The sequence below is a fragment of the Wolffia australiana genome, chromosome 2 (assembly GCF_029677425.1).
Source record: "Wolffia australiana isolate 7733 chromosome 2, ASM2967742v1".
Taxonomy (NCBI): domain Eukaryota; kingdom Viridiplantae; phylum Streptophyta; class Magnoliopsida; order Alismatales; family Araceae; genus Wolffia; species Wolffia australiana.
In genome coordinates, this window is record NC_135836.1 from 7,338,793 (window position 1) to 7,355,088 (window position 16,296).

The following is a 16,296-nucleotide window of genomic DNA, read 5'->3' on the forward strand; positions in this document are numbered from 1 at the left end:
CCTATAAATACTCTCTTGAGAGAGGAGTTTAGGTGTTCAGAATTTTCTCTAAGGAAACTAGGGCTTGGAGAAGAGGATTTCTGCACCCTCCAGGAGCTGATGAGCTTTTGGAGTTGGAGAGGAAGAACAGACTGAAGATAGCTTGGATTGAAGAACCACGCCTCGCCGCAAGGACGTGACACCCGACGTGGGGAAATCGCAAGCTTCAGCCCTGTAATCCCTCTCTTCTCAGACAATTTTGGTTGGGTTGGAAGAGTCACAAGATCTTCCAATGTTTCCCAACTGAGGATTGTTTCGTTTAGATTTGATTTCAGTTTAAACTTTGTTCCTTTGTTGTTCAAATCGTCTTCCCCAAATCTTCCAAAAGAACAGAACTCCTCCGCATCTCCACCACGCCGTGTGCAGCAAAGCCGCCGCGCTCAGCCGTGCACAGCCGCACGCAGCACGCAGCCGCGTGCACCCGCGTGCAACTGTACGCAGCACACAGCCGCGCACAGCCGCGCGCAGCCGCGTGCAGCCGCGCACAGCCGCGTGCAGCCGCGCACAGCCGCGCGCAGCCGCGTGCAGCCGCGTGCAGCCGCGCACAGCCGCGCGCAGCCGCGTGCAGCCGCGCGCAGCACAGCTGCGCACAGCCGCACGCAGCACGCAGCCGCGCGCAGCACGCAGCAGCGCACTGCTGCGCACAGCCGCACGCAGCACGCAACCGCGCGCAGCACGCAGCCGCGCGCAGCACGCTGTTGCGTGCAGGCATTCCGTGCATAGGCAGCCGCCGCGCGCTGCATAGTCAGCGCCAGAGGCCAAGCCGCGCACACCTCGCGCAGGTTATCCCTGCACGCAAGGTGTTCGATCCTTTGCCCCAAAGGGCAAAGGATCTGTCTACAGAGAAATTCTCTATAGACGGCTTGATTAAGTTGCACTTTAACGTACTGAAAAGGAATTTCCTGCTGTTTTCTTTTGCTCCCTGTGGATCGACCCTCACTCGCCCTAACTTGTGAGGTTTATAAATTCGTTGAATAAGCTTAATCCTCACACATGTTACTGATAAATAACCAGTAAAAAAACACAGTAAAATTGAGCTTATCACTTATCGCTTTTTGACAATGCACAGGCAGGATAAACGTAATGTTTAGAGAGTTGAGAGAAGGGTAAACCAAACCGTCTAATAATTTTTTGGAGGATGCTGAATGAAGGATGACCGAGGAGTGGTGCCATGTATGGGGTGAACCGTGTTCGCCGACGAGGGCTGCTGAAGATAAAAATGGCGTAAGCTGATACATGCCGTCTTCAACGCAACCCTTGAGTAGAACCTGTCCGTTAGAGCTGTCTTTTACAAGATAGTGTGTGGGATGAAACTCGAAAAACACATTATTGTCCTCGGTGAATCGACGCACAGAAAGGAGATTACGTGTTTAAGATTTAAATTACGAAGATGAGTGGGTATAATTGTGTGACCTGAATGATAAATTTGGAAACCTGATCCGTCTCCAATGTAGATTTTGTCTTGTCCTGAGTAGACTTGAGGTTCGAGAAGCAGGTTTGGGCCGACGACGACGTGGTGTGTGACACCGCTGTCTAGGTACCAATGGGATGATGGTGCGACCGAGGATGAAGTGCTATAGGCTTGTGGCAGTGGATGGAGATGTTGTTCATATTGGGGAGGAGTGCATATATATTTCCTTCGTGTGTCTGGAGAGGTGACTTGGTTCACATGAGGATCTTGGGGAATGTACATTCGGTTAAACCGTTCGTAGCATTCCAAGGCTCGGTGTCCGGTCCGTGAGCAAATTTGGCATTTTGGAATGAATCGTCCATCCGTATTAGTGCGCCCTGCTCCTCTTCCGTTTCCCCTACCAAAGCCTCCACGGTTACTATTTGAATTTTCGGTTGGCTTACCTTTGCCTTGACCGGTGTTTCCTGGGTTTGCTTGAGTAAGGTTGACAGTTGGAGGGGACTAGATTGATTCTTTGACAGCTTGGTGACATGCGAGCATCGCTTCATGGTCACTAAGGTGAGAGATGACCATGTTCAATGACATGGGTTCTGCTGCTGCTCGAACCGAGGCAATGACCAGAGCATATTGAGTGCTAATTCTTGAAGGAGAGCTCGGACCATCGTGCATTGGTCGACCCTTTCCCCAGATGCTGAGAGGGCGCTGCCGATGTAACGAAACTGGGAGATGTAATCTTCAAGGCTTAGGCTTCCTTTGGTTTGGGTGTGCAGCTTCCTGAGTAGCTATTGCAGTCGTGCTTCAGCGGAGGAGACGAAGTCCTTCCCCAATGTGTCCTAGATGGCTTTTGCCGTGGGAGCTTCGGTTACGCACCCAATGACATTTTCTGTCATTGATGCGAGAAGAAACCCCATGACATGCTGGTTGTAGTAACCACCAGTCGTCTTCTTCATCCTCGGCATGGGGGGGCGGTTATGCTTCGATGTGAGAACTGAGTCGATGAAACTTTAGTGTAGGTATTACCTGTGTTTTCCACACTATGGAGTTCTCTCTTGTGAGATTGACTGAAGGTACCATTGCATTTGAGATCCTTGTTGGACCTTTGCAAGAGGAGTTCGTTCTCCGAGCTGTTGAGGACTCATCTAGAGACGATGAATCTGAAGCGCTTTCATCGTTCAGGTGCAGTGCTTCAAAAGTGGACTCCGGCACTGGCTCTGATACCATGATAGAAATTGATATTCTCCAAGGAGCGATTGAGGAACAGGATGAATGAAGAAGAAAATGAATTAACAGCAGGATAGAAGAATATAGCCGTTAGGCTGTTCGAAGTGAGTTTGCAATACAGATCGTCCCCTTTTATAGAGGACTCATGGGGCCTTAGGGCGGTTGATGAATAAATGTTTTCTCGATATGGGACAGAGTCATCATTGTCTCTGTCTTGGAACACTAGGAGATATCTCCTTTGGCAGCTGGAGATCTTCTTGGTTTGGTCGAGGAGATTCTTCTTAAACCTTCTTGTGCGTGAGCACACAATGCGTCATCGTCTGAGTTGGCACGTGGGCTGGATTCCTTGACAAGACATTCTTGCGATCTTCCCTTCTATTCTTTCCATCAGAAAGTGGTCTTATCATCCTACCCATCCAATTTCTTCATCGGTCATCGTCTGGAGAGATGGACCGATGACTGAACAATTACATTCAGTCATCAGTCATCTGTCACAAATGAATGAACGTCACAAATTAACAAAAATGAGGGGGATGACTGATGAAACCAAGGATGTCGTAACTGTGAAATTTGAAAAGACCTTCGTATACAGAGAAGTAGACGATTATCATTGATGACGCAGATGACGAACGTGGATGATGCGGAGAAAGATCATCAACGACATGGGGACAACGACTGTCAACGACTGTCAAATGATGGGGACAACGACCATCAACGACATGGATGACGCCCCACGACGCGGGACGACTGCCTAGGAATTAGGGATCGTCAAACGTCATCTGTCACGTCACACGTCACCGTAATGGAAACGTGACGGTGACGGTGACAAATTGGATGAGGCGTGACGGTGATGGCGACGCGTGACACGCTGAACATAATGGTGACGTGATAGTGGCGGGATACTCCGGACGCGTAATGTGACGAAAGTTCTGTCACGGTTGACGACCGTGATGGGATTTTAATGCATTTGAATAATGAATTTAGGGACAGAAAAAGATTAATTTTTATTGTTTTATAAAATACAATTCAATAATTAATTTGTTGCCAGGAAATGTGTATAAAAATGAAGGATTTTGTGACTTATGGTTTAATATGTTGTGATAATCAAATTATTGACGTAAAATTGGGAATAATAAATAATTTAATAATTAAGTTCTTGGTTGAAAATTTTAATACTTAGTGAGTTTTTCTTGAAAAGAATTTAATAATTATTTTATGAATGTGAAGTTATGACTGTAATAATTAATTTGTTCACAGAAAAGGTAAGACATTCATTTTTTTTTAAATACATTTAAGTAATTAATTTGTTGCTGGGGAATGCTAGAAATTATTCAAGTAATTAATTTATTGATGGAGAAATTAAGGATTTATTGATGCAGTCTTTAATAGAATTGAATAATTTGTTTAGGGATTAAAATTTTATATTTACATTTTAATAATGTAAATTATGAATATAAGAATTTAATAAATTAATATATTGTTGGAAAAATGTAGTATTTACTGACTTATGGTTTAATATGTTGTCATAAAATTGGGAATCTAAGTAATTTAATATTTAAGTTATTGATTGAAATTTTTAATATTTAGTGATGTTTTTCGTGAAAAAAATTTAATAAATATTTTTAAGAATGTGAAATTATGAATTTAATAATTAATTTGTTGGTGCAGTCTTTAATAGAATTGAATAATTTGTTCATGGATCAAAAAGTCATAGTTACATTTAATAATGAATAATAATATAATAATAATATAATAAATTAATATATTTATGGAAAAGTGAAGGATTTTGTGACTCACCAGTCACCAAATGACTTTCATTTCCTTTACTAGTCTTGACTTTCATCAATATAATAATACTGATGACAAACCAAAATGAATGCTCACGTTGACAAAGCAAAATGAAGATTTACTGTCTAACAGAAAATAAAAAAAATGTTCAACAAGTTTGCAAACCGTTACAACCTTTGAATGTTTACAGCTCGCCGTTAAAAAAAATCAAGAGCCAGTAAATGCTCCTTCATCCACAAAGATTCCTGGGGACTTTTGCAGCATTGGGGCAGTAGTTTTCTCTTTCAGTGCTTTCTGTCTCTCCCAAACAACGAAGAGATTGAGAGAAAGCACGAGAATTGGAAGGCCGGCTTTGTGGGGAAGTTGTGACAATGGCTTTGTGGGGTAGAAGGTACAGCTGAACGCTTGCCATCCTACAAGAGAAGATCCACAGTCCAATAAGCAATTAGGAACCAAATAGTCAGACGCATTCATCCAAATTTAATCGTCTTAATTCGGGACACAATGATCTCAACTAAAATTTAAACTTAACTATTTCCAATGATAAATAAGACATCGAATCACATTATCACATACAGGGTAGATTTATATGTAGTAGGCTAACGAGTTAGGAGGAGAAATGAATAAATAAAATTGAATGAGCTGGCTGGAGAGTGGCTGGTAATGAGCTGTCAGTGACTTGGTTGATAGAAAACGATGAAAAGAGTATATTATATTATACTCTTCTCCCCGATCTTTATGATCGTGTCTGACTTTTCGTAAAGCGACGCACACACGATTTTATTTATGGCCTTTAACGTCTCTCCTCAGCTCCCTCTGCACATGATAACTACTTTAAACCAAAACCTCTCTTCGTTTCAAAATTATTCTAGAAAAAATTGTGTTAGCTAAGAGAGATATGCAGACACAGAGTCATTGAGAAAATAAAAGTGAAAATATTTTTTTTCAAAAAAGAAAATTCACTGGCCGGACAGCGATTGTCTAGCCAAGTGCTCGCTGTAGGAGGCCTGCCAACTCACCAGTGGTGTCTCTTCTATATTCAATACAGACTTGGAAAAGTCTTCAACGTAGATGACTCTAGCAGTCCAGCTTGCCTTCGTATGATGCAATGAACCCTAATGTCGTTTTCGAAGAATCCATGTTTGCTCGATATGCATACTTTGGGGGGATTAAATTACTTAGCAGGTTTAACCCTAGTGCCATATAGAAACATAAGTCAGAGTCGATGTTGGGTCGCACTTGTGTTGTTATCCTTGTATTCCTTCAGAGTTGATGGTCGGCTTTTCCACAGGCAGGCTTGAAGCCCTCTAAATTATTTAATTCAGCAGATAATGATGATTTTGTGGAAACATCTTTTACAGAAACCTAATAGTTTCCATGTAGAACTCTCACTGACAAACCTCCACTCAACATTTTGTGCCTAATGTTAGATTGGGGTGAGTAATTGGCAAATGCCCAACCTAGAGACTCGTTAGCCTATTAGAGATAAATCGATGTCTTATTTGGAGGAGATTTCTTTCACCTGCCTTTTCCTTAACATGAAGGAATACATACAGGCCAGAGACATACAGTGGAATTAGGAGGAGAATTATTTCACCTGCCTTTTCCTAGCATGAAGGAACACATACAGGGCAGAGACACCCACAAATAAATAAATAAATTGAATATCTTGGCATGAAAAAATGATAACATAACACAGCAACACCTCAAAATGGATTTAAATATATTGATTGAGAACTCAAAATGGATTGCGAGTTAGTTTAGTTCTCCAAAAAATGTACCTACGCTCTAGGAAGATATCGGTCGGGGAAGAAGAATGGACGAGTCAATTTTCCCAACCATGATTGTCGCTGCTGCAAAAAAATTGTTCAGTAAAATTACATTAGAAGATTGGATCGATAGAAGTAAATTATTTATATTAGATTTAGACTAGTCTTTGTCGTCAAAAAAGTCATTCACATTGTCTCCATCGCACATCTGAGCATTCTCGACACGTAACCAACACTTGACTGTGACTAGGGGTTCGATGCTTTCAGCAGTAAGACGTGGGTGCTTGAAAGTGACGATTGCAAGCCACAGGTAGGTTCATGCACCTATGCGTGCCCACTATCCCAATGCTGTTTCGTTGTCCTTCCTCTCCATTGATTGTAGATACGCCTCCAATTCCTCGGCTGGAGTTGGTACTCGTCGTTCCTTCTCCCTAGCTGGCGCTATGCCATCAATAAGTTCTGCGAGCCAGTCCTCATCCTTGAGGTCGCTACAAATTATGTCTTCCTCACCATGTTTGGGCATAAGTCGGCGGACAAATGCCAATGCATCCTGAATGCTCCCTTGTTGAAAGGGTCAAGAATTGCAGCTGTTGTCATCGCTCAGTTTTTTGAAATCATCTTCACATACTTCAACATCTTCGACTTCATGCTCTGACAAGCTTTGCGGATGGAAGCAATTTGAGCAGCGGTCATCCTTCTTCCCGATGCGAATATCATAGACGTATCAAACTTGAGCAAGATTGTGTCGATATGTCGCATCAGCGCCTTCAAGATGTGGATCACTTCCACGACTCTCACTGTCTTCGAGCCACTAACATATTTAGTCATCCTATAAAAGGCCCTAGAATGTTGCGGAAGTCTCCCAACATTTTCCACTCTTCACGTGAGATTCTCATGTCCTTATCTGTCACCGACATGATTTTTAACGTGATAAAATCCACGACTTCTCGCTTCTCCAACGCGGCATGCAACATGTCATGCGCACTATTCCACCGCGTTGGGCAATCTAATGGGAGTTGGTTGTGATTCTTCAAAATGTCATTGCACGTCTTTACGTACCGGTGTCGTCGTTGTGTCAATGTTCTGATGCTTATCACTAATTGCCAAGCACGGGAAATCGTGTCCCCCAGGACGAGGCCACTATCATGAATGACCATTTCTACATGACTTGCCACAGCCTCGCGCACGACGTCCAAATCGTCTGTATCAGCATTGTAATCAGGTTCATATGATGCATCTACTGCGCTGTTGTCAGCAGTCCTTGGAGGAGGTGTAGTTACTGATACACGTAATGATTGCAACGCAGCCTGGATGATGATGTTCAACACGTGGGCAGCATAGGGGACATGTCGGTCCTTAGTGAAACGGTCATCAATCGGCTTGAGTTCCTCTGAGAGTAGTGCTATCATCTGCCCGTTACTTGATGCATTGTCCGTAGTGATAGATCCAACCTGCATGCTAAAAACGTTAGTTTTGCAATAAGGTAGTACAAACATAAAATGAAGCCATACTAGAAGTTATCAATGTCAGCGAAGGTCAATGACGTTGACATTGCCAATTATAATAAAAGCTTCCAAAAAAATTATCAATTGAAATTCAAAGGTTCACAGCCATATAAGATAAGTAATGAGACTTTGAACTCATTTATTTTGATACTTAATACAGTTTCAGTGAGCATAATTATCACTATTTGAGACTGAAATATAAAATTGTACATAAAAACAAGAAGCCAAATACCTACGTTGCCAAGACGAGTAGATTCCTGTTGTGTCTTGATCCTGAATTCCTGCCTCTCGACTTTTGAAACATCTATCAGTAGATTAGACAGCACTTCTATGCACTGCACAAATATACAGAAAGAAGAAATTCAACAGCATGAGTACTTTGGTAGTATCAATTTTAAAAAGTGACAGGGCACCATACAAACAATACATTGACAATTGCAATTTATTTAAAAATTAAGAAATGAGAAATAGAAATCTAGAAATTGAGAAGTACAATCAATTTCTTTGAATTGAAGAAATCGAAATATGGGGATATCAGAGAATCGGAGATAGAGAGATAGAAAGAGAGAGAATTTGAGATGGAGGAATTGAAAGATAGAGAATAGGAGATAGGGGGAATTGGGGATGGAGAAATAAGGAGATCGGAGAGGGGTTCCAAAATAAGGAGATACCAACACTTTCTGCAAATATGTCTGAAATCGAAGGTACTACGGAACGAATGCATCTCTAAATACGATATTATACTTCCATTTTTCTGATATTGAACGACATCTATCGACCAAAATTGAAATGATCTGGCAATAACTTCTGCAGTTAGAGGCACTTGGATTAATACGATATCAACATCCATTTCTCTCATATCAAAAGACATTTATCGATCAAAACTGAAGTAACCCGGCATAATTTCTGAAAAGAAGGCACTACGCCAATAATGCATCTATAAATACGACATCATCCATTAATTTGTCTCGTATTGAAGGGCATCCATAAATCAAAACTGAATTTATTTAAATACAATATCAGACATCCCTATATCTCTTTCCCTTTATCTCAAATTTCATGAAAAACAAAAAGTTTTGCACAACTCACCGTTAGAGAGCGAAGAATTGCAACTTACCTGAGAAGATCAACATGATCTTTGACGGTCGAAGTTCCGACTTCGAGTTCGACTTCGACGGGCTTCCGACTTGGAGTTCCAACTTCCGAATTGGCAAGTTCTGACTTCGAGTTCGAGTTCCGACTTCTGACTTGGCGAGTGGTAACTTCTACTTCAACTTGACCTAAGTGGACTTCGACTGTTCGACGCAGAGAAGTAGAATTATTTTACTATGATTATTAACATAGTAAAATAAATAACATTGTTTCCGTCACTGGTGACGGTTACACGTCACGGTGATGGTGACGTGACGGAACGAGGATCAAGGGAGGAGTGACGAGATGGTGACGTGACGAAAATTTCATCACATCACCGTTTGTCACGAATCGTCATCCATTCCGTCACGTCTGAGGCGTCACGTCCGGGACGTGCCGTTCCCTGCCCAGGATATGGACCATAAACGATGATGACGGGAAGTATTGTCGATCACGCTAACAATGAGGGTAAGACAACTGTTGGGGAAAAGGATGTGGATGAATACCATCAATGACTCATACAACGACCATGGAGGACAGGGATGATGACTGTGAATGAGGGGTGCAACAATTATTGATGACCCTGATGGAGTTGTGATGATAATGACCAACGTTGACATGGACAACTACTGGCAATGACAGGGACAACTACTGTCGATGATGATGACACTGACTGATGAGGACAGGGATGATGATTGTCCACAGTGTGATGACAATCACTGCTGATGACGACCACAAATGATGACAGTAGGATGGTGACCAATGACAGCGAGGACGATGATCATCAGTGACGGAGATGACCATTGATGACAACAGGGACCACGGCCATCAATGTGGGGGGCGAGACCGTCCTTGATGGAGATGGTAATTATTGTCAATGATGGGGATGATGACCATCATGAACGGGGGACAAAAGCACCAGGGATAGGGATGATAATGTATTCAATTGAGATGAGGACCATCATGGATAGGGACGATCACTGTTAAGGGAGATACTGATCATTGTTGACCGAGAAGATTGGGGCAATGGCCTTTGACGACATGGACTGTCATGTCAGTCATCAACTTAGATGGTGATGGTCATTGATGGAGACTGCGACTGTCATCAAACTGTTGTCCACATCGAGCCCTCTCACTATCTCTTGCAAGCTCTCTCTCTCTCTCCCTTTCCTTGGCTCTCTCGTTCATTGTCTCTTTTTTATTTGCCTTCTTTTTCTCACTTCATCTCTCTCTATCTTCTCGCTGTCACTTTCTCTCCCTCTCTTGATTGGTTATACTCCCTCACTCTCAATCTACCCAATTTTTTGTTGTTCTCTTATGCATGCTCCCTCCTCATTCGTTCTCTCACTTTCTCTTTCTTGCTCACCCTCTTTCTCTTTTTCTACCTCTCTTTTTGTTTCTCTCTCTGTCTCTCTTAATCCTTTTCTTGCTCTATTTCTCTTCCTCTCTGTCTCTCTTTCTTGATCTCTTGCTTGCTCTCTTTCTATTTCTCTCTCTCTCTCTCAGTTGATCTCACTCTCTTTCTCTCTCTATATATCTCTATCACTTTCACTCTCTATATATCTCTATCACTTTCACTCTCTCCATCTGTCTGTCTCTCTCTCACACACACTGTCTCTATCTATTGCTCTCTCTCTCTCTTGATAGTTCTCTCTCACCCTCTCTTTGTATATTTAGTACATTTCATCATCCCTCTCTCTTTCATCCATTCTGTTTTTTATCATGGATGAAGGATGATACAATAATGATGACAGAAGTGTGATGATGAAATAAAAGGAACTGATGATGATTCAAACAAAACAAAATACCGTGGTTGGACGATTGAACGGATATCAGTCCAGTCCCATTTCATTCATCTGAAATTGCGATCCGTCTTTCATCCAACAAGTATAATGTTGTTAAGTCTCTCATCATTCTAGACATTTATGGAGGAGTGGGGGCTCAAGAAGTGGGTTTGCACAGGGAAAAACTTTCATGGGTATTTCTCACTAAGGACTTTGGATCCTTTTATACTTAACGTAGTTTTTCATAAAAATCCTTATAATTGTATATCATGCTTCATCCAAGAAAACTTATGCATGTGGCCCTATAAGTCCATTGACTAGTCAAGTTTATGACTGCCCATTAGCTCTATAATGATAAACCCGAACAGTAACTATATGTGACATACTAATTAATTAATATTCGATAGAGGCCTTTTCAACACTTGCATTTAGTACCATGGAGTTCACAAATACCTATCATGACACTGAGGATGTACTTGCACTGGAGACTCCTTCAACATCACTGCTTGGATGGATCATGGGTTATGTGTCACAATTTTTCAGCTTTATTAGAAACTCATAACCATGAGTGAGGAAGTACAGTAATAATAAGATAAACTTAGTAAACCTAACAGGAATGCCCTCCCCCTCAGACTGCCCAACTCAATGTGATTCCATGTTTGGCATGCAGGTGGATGTGGTATAAAGTGAGAGGTGTTGGGCAACTCAGACCTCATCATGCACAAAAACTTGTGCCCGCTCAATATTTTAGGCAAGAAGTAGGATGCCCTAGCAAAGTTCTCAGATTGCTTTAACTATTCAACACCATCACTAACACAGCTAGAAGGACCAAGACTTTGATGGTGATCAAGGTATTTGATAATATGTGCTTCTAGAAGGCGCATTTGTTCAACACCAAGGAACTTTACTCAGGTGGGAGAGGGACTTGCAGCAATCCTGATATTTTGATTGTACAGTATTTACCCCTCTTGGTTGCATGCTGTGAAATGGAGTAGAATCTAAAGAAGTATATGAAAATCATGATACAAAACCTGCCATTTGAAACTTATGTGTTGCTTAACTCCCACTCAAAGTTGGAATCCGTCAATATTGGCTTTAAAATTTTAGTGATGATGTACATGTAGTTACTCCATGACGTACCTTGTGTTGACAAATGGGACAAAAATAGGACCAAAGATGGAGAGGTTCAAAAGATTGATGTAGAGGCCCCCAAAGAGAGTCAAATAGATATTTTGAAGATTATAGTAAGATGCCCAAGTGTGAATCGAGATGTTGCTGACATGCAGGGCATGTGTTGGTATAAAACTGCATCCCCCTTCATGCTTGGAGATGATGCAATCCATGCTTCTGTTACATGTGATACATCCAAAGAGTAAGCACTCCTTCCAACTTTAACATGACCTTGAAAATTGTGTCCGTAAAGGTTATCAAACCTTCCATTGATCACCACTTATCTGACCTATGCATCACACACAAGCACCTTTCATAATGTTTTGATTTTTGCCACTGGATATTGCTTCTCTCTACAACATTTACACAAATATTTTGTGTTCTAACTTGATTTCTAATTTTAAATTCAGAATTTTTTATTTCATTCATCAGTCTTTGATAAAAAATAGCATTTTAATTTTTTTAAAAATAAAATTAGTTCCCCCATAAATTTTACAAGTTTTTCATCAGCATGGTGTATTTAATTCATCATAATATTTAATACATATTTAAAATGCAGAACGAGCTCAGGTATAATGGTTTGTCTCACTTGATTTTAGTGGGGGTTGTGGGTTGTGGGTTCTGGCACTTGATGTAAATCAAGTTTTTTTTGAAATCACATAAATTACCAAAATTGGATGATTAATGACTCAATTAAGATTTAAATCAGACCAGATCAGCAGCAGATCATAATACAAATATGCACAAGATTCAAAGTGATCAAGGAGGCATTATCTGATCATGATCAGGGAACCATGATCATTCAAGTTCCCAGATCAGGGAATCTGTTATCATAGATTGTGTAGATATGATCTGATTGCTACACCCAAGATTAAAGAAAGAGGACAAGTGGAGAGAAAAGAGGAGAGAGATGAACTTGGATCATATATTTTTTAATCAGTCGTTAAGCATTAAATGGGCACAGTCAAGTGGATTGAGATTGTAGATTGATCCTGTGGGTCCGATCTAGGATCACATCATTTGTTATATAATTTAATATATTTTATCATGATCCAGAATAAACTTATCTCTATATTCTAAACACGGGAAGAAGTACAAAATATTCAGTGAAGTTGGAAGATTCCATGTTTCTAGTCACCGTATTAGGCTTGCTTGACCAAGTGGATGATTCCAAGTAAAATGCATCTTCTTTCTAATCTTCAGGAATCAAAAATGATAGCTGAGAGTCTCGAGTTGAGGATCACCCACACTACCCAGCAAGCGGGTTTGCATGGATCGTCACACGATTTAACCTGATCTCTGCCAGAGGACGATCACCGGGGCCAGTTTGTGTCTTCAAGATCAGAAAACAAAATTAAGATTAGTAAACGAAAATCACATGGAAATTAGAAATACACCACAGAAGATAGCAGCTGAGAGAGAGAATTGGAGAGTGTGAGAGAGAATGTGTGTGATAGAGAGTTTGTCAGAGAGAGTGGATGTCTGAGAGAGAGAGAGTGTGTGAGAGAGAGGGGAGGCAGGAAAAATGAGATACCTAAGAGATTTAGTGGAGAAAGACAGAGAAATATAAAGACAGAAAGATAGATGTGGCAGGAACTGGAGAAGAGTGAGGGATGGAGAGAGACAGGTTAAAAGAGTAAGCGAGAGATGGGAATAGATGCATAAAAAAGAGATATGTAGAAAGAAAGAGGGAAAAGAGAGAGGGAGATATACATATATATGACGACAGAAAATTTAGAGAGACTGGAGGAGAGAAATATATGAAACTGATAAAGATAGAGAGGGAGAAGAAGGAGAAAGATAGAGGACTGGAGGAGAGAAAGAGATAAAAATGACAGAGAAAAGGAGGGAGGGAGAAAAAGGAGAAAGATAGAGAACTGTAGGAGAGAAACAGATAAAAATGAGAGAGAAAAGGAGGGAGGGAGAAGGAGAAAGATGACTAGAAGAGAGAAATAGATACAAAATGACAGTGACAAGGATTGAATGGAAGAAGAGGGAGAGATGGAAAGGTAGATAGATAGATAAATAAATATATATATAGAGAGAGAAGAGAGAGAGAGAGAGAGAGAGAGACCTTCTCCATCAAGTCAAGAACTTCAAACCCGTGAATTACTCTTCCAAACACTGTGTACAGTCCGTTCAGATGCGGTTGCTTCGCGTATGTAATAAAAAACTGGCTCCCGTTGGTGTTGGGCCCACTATTTGCCATAGAAAGTATCCCTCTTGCATTGTGCTGACTCGAAATTTTCCTCCGACACTCAATACAAGCTCAGGCAATCAAATTAACGCAATAAAATTGTACCTTGAGAGACTCCCGGATCTCATCGTTGAACTTCTTTCCCCAAATGCTGGTGCCACCTTTTCCCGTCCCGGTCGGATCTCCACCCTGGATCATGAACCCTTTGATATTTCGATGGAATATGGTGCAATCATAATAACCGCTTGCACACAGAGCCAAGAAATTCTGCGAAGCATAAAAAATCTATTAGTGGGAAACAGGAGGTTAAAAAAGACAAGGGAGGTAGAGGCCATGGGACGAATTTACTTTTTAAAAGTCCAAGGGTGAAATGCCTCAATCTGTTGTTGAAGAAACATTAGCGAAGCGTTCAGACTAGCACTCATTATCATGTAGGGGTCGGAAATCTTTATCCGAGTCCCGATCAAAATTTTTATCGCTCGGATGGCCCAGACTGTGGTATGATCAGTCGATCAGAATGTCTGGACCATGAACAGCCCATCAATCATACCCAATCAAGAGGGCCAACCAATAGTAGATAGTCAGATCAATCCAATAAGTGGAACGGATGGGTTGGTCCAATTGAACTCTGCCAGGGGGCAGACCCAATAAGTGGAACGATGCAGCTGTTTTTTTCAATGCAATGAGCTGGCAGTGGTGTGTCAATGCTCCAGCAGAGTACTGCACTGTTGCCTGCTCCTTCCATTTGAAAAAAAAGCCGCAGCATAAAGCGACGGGCTTGAGAAGACACAGAGAGAGAGAGATAGTGCATTTTTTATATTCATCAGATCATGACCGATCACGATTAAAGCAATCAACCGATTGTTCACAGACAGTAAAAATTCTTGATCATCAAGATAGCTAGATTCTGATCTGTTAAAAAAATTAGATAGATTGAACATCCCCGGATCATGATCTGATCCTCGGCAGATACAGTCAATTGTGAACTCATATTATCGTCGGAGAGATCTTGGTGGTAATAATTACATTGGAGCAGAAATGAAGATTGAGAGGTGATTCAAGAGTCATTGATCCAAAAGCTTCTAGATAATATCATATGATGACCAAAATCCTTTCTTGGTGATTCTCTGTGCACAAATTATCTAGAAAATTAGATAATTTTCTATGAACATTATATAATTTTCAAGCCATGGCCTCCCCGTACAAAGGGACGTGCAGGCGCAAAAATTGGGTTCCTGATAGATTTCTTCAGCGTAAAAAGAGATCGATAAATGGATAAATAGAGATATATAGATAGATATGGAGAGAGCACGAGAGAAAGAGAGAGGAAGTGTCTCTGGCATTCGTAGACTTCAATACTTTGTGTCGTTCTACCCATATTAAGCAGAAAAAATGACTCACACTTATCGAAAATAATAACAGATGGAAAATTAAAATGATATGAAGGTCGAATTAAATTACAATATCTGACTCAATCATATGAAATTTAAGCAATCACGAGTTAGCACTAGGAAGAAAGGCCGACACCTCTGCTGCCTTTGGAACCTCATCGCAAGCAATCTCACACTTGATATCTCCAAGATTTGTGTGCAGGGTGACTGACTGCAATCATTATAGCGACATTAATTAGAGAAAATAGGTCAATCAAATGGCAAATTTGAGCAAAATAAAAAGCAGAATGCAAGAAAAATAAGAGGGACAAGAAATGCTAAGGGTTCAGAGTTCGACCATGTCTCCTCAACTACACCTTCAAGCTGATCTCTTTCACAATCACGCTAAAGGAGAACAACAATCTTAAACCCCTAGTCGCAGGTAGCAATTTTTTTCTTCTCAAGTTTCACAACCAACCTGCAATATTTTAGCAGAATTAAAATCAGTCAAGGCTCAACCGTTAACTAAGCTATTCAGGAAACTGTGGAAACCTAACCACAAGTTCCCTTGATTGAAATGAACATTCTACTCAGGGACGGATACAATTGATAAAAATCACCGTAGTCAGTAATCAAAAATAAAATTTTTATAACATGAAATCAAAAGAAAACAAGATATATAAAGTGGGTCCTTCCGAGATAATCAAACGCCATTTACACAACGGGATGAAACACCAATTTCAGAAACCGAAAAAATTGGGTCGAAAAAGGTGCCATATGCGTTTAAATCGCGGACAAGAAGTCATAATTACTTCAATACTACCCCCATTTCCACCAGAACTCTCTGCTTCCAATCAAAAGCTCTGCTTGCGACCGAATTAAGAACACGAATAACCCAACGTGAAAACCTA

At 40.9% G+C, this 16,296-nt stretch overlaps 1 protein-coding gene across 2 annotated transcripts; it reads right to left on the reverse strand.

The window, feature by feature from the left end:
- Positions 1-12,873: 12,873 nt before the first annotated feature.
- LOC144716669 (Cyclophilin-like peptidyl-prolyl cis-trans isomerase family protein) lies at positions 12,874-16,296 on the reverse strand. 2 transcript variants are annotated; one of them, XM_078591872.1, is made up of 6 exons: positions 16,209-16,296; positions 15,744-15,863; positions 15,543-15,617; positions 14,121-14,282; positions 13,893-14,051; positions 12,874-13,151 (listed from the first exon to the last, which is right to left on the reverse strand). In XM_078591872.1, exons 2-6 carry the CDS (start codon positions 15,744-15,746, stop codon positions 13,068-13,070), a joined length of 483 nt encoding a protein of 160 aa, XP_078447998.1. In that variant the 5' UTR covers positions 15,747-15,863; positions 16,209-16,296; the 3' UTR covers positions 12,874-13,067. The 2 variants fall into 2 exon arrangements, with proteins under 2 accessions (XP_078447998.1, XP_078447997.1); XM_078591871.1 differs by having other exon boundaries at positions 16,198-16,285.

Coding starts and splice junctions, on each gene's coding strand:
- LOC144716669 (XM_078591872.1), bottom strand. Junction 14,283..15,542: donor AGGTTCCAAAGGCAGCAGAG/GTGTCGGCCTTT, acceptor TATGCTTCGCAG/AATTTCTTGGCTCTGTGTGC. Junction 14,052..14,120: donor AGATCCGGGAGTCTCTCAAG/GTACAATTTTAT, acceptor ATTTCGAGTCAG/CACAATGCAAGAGGGATACT.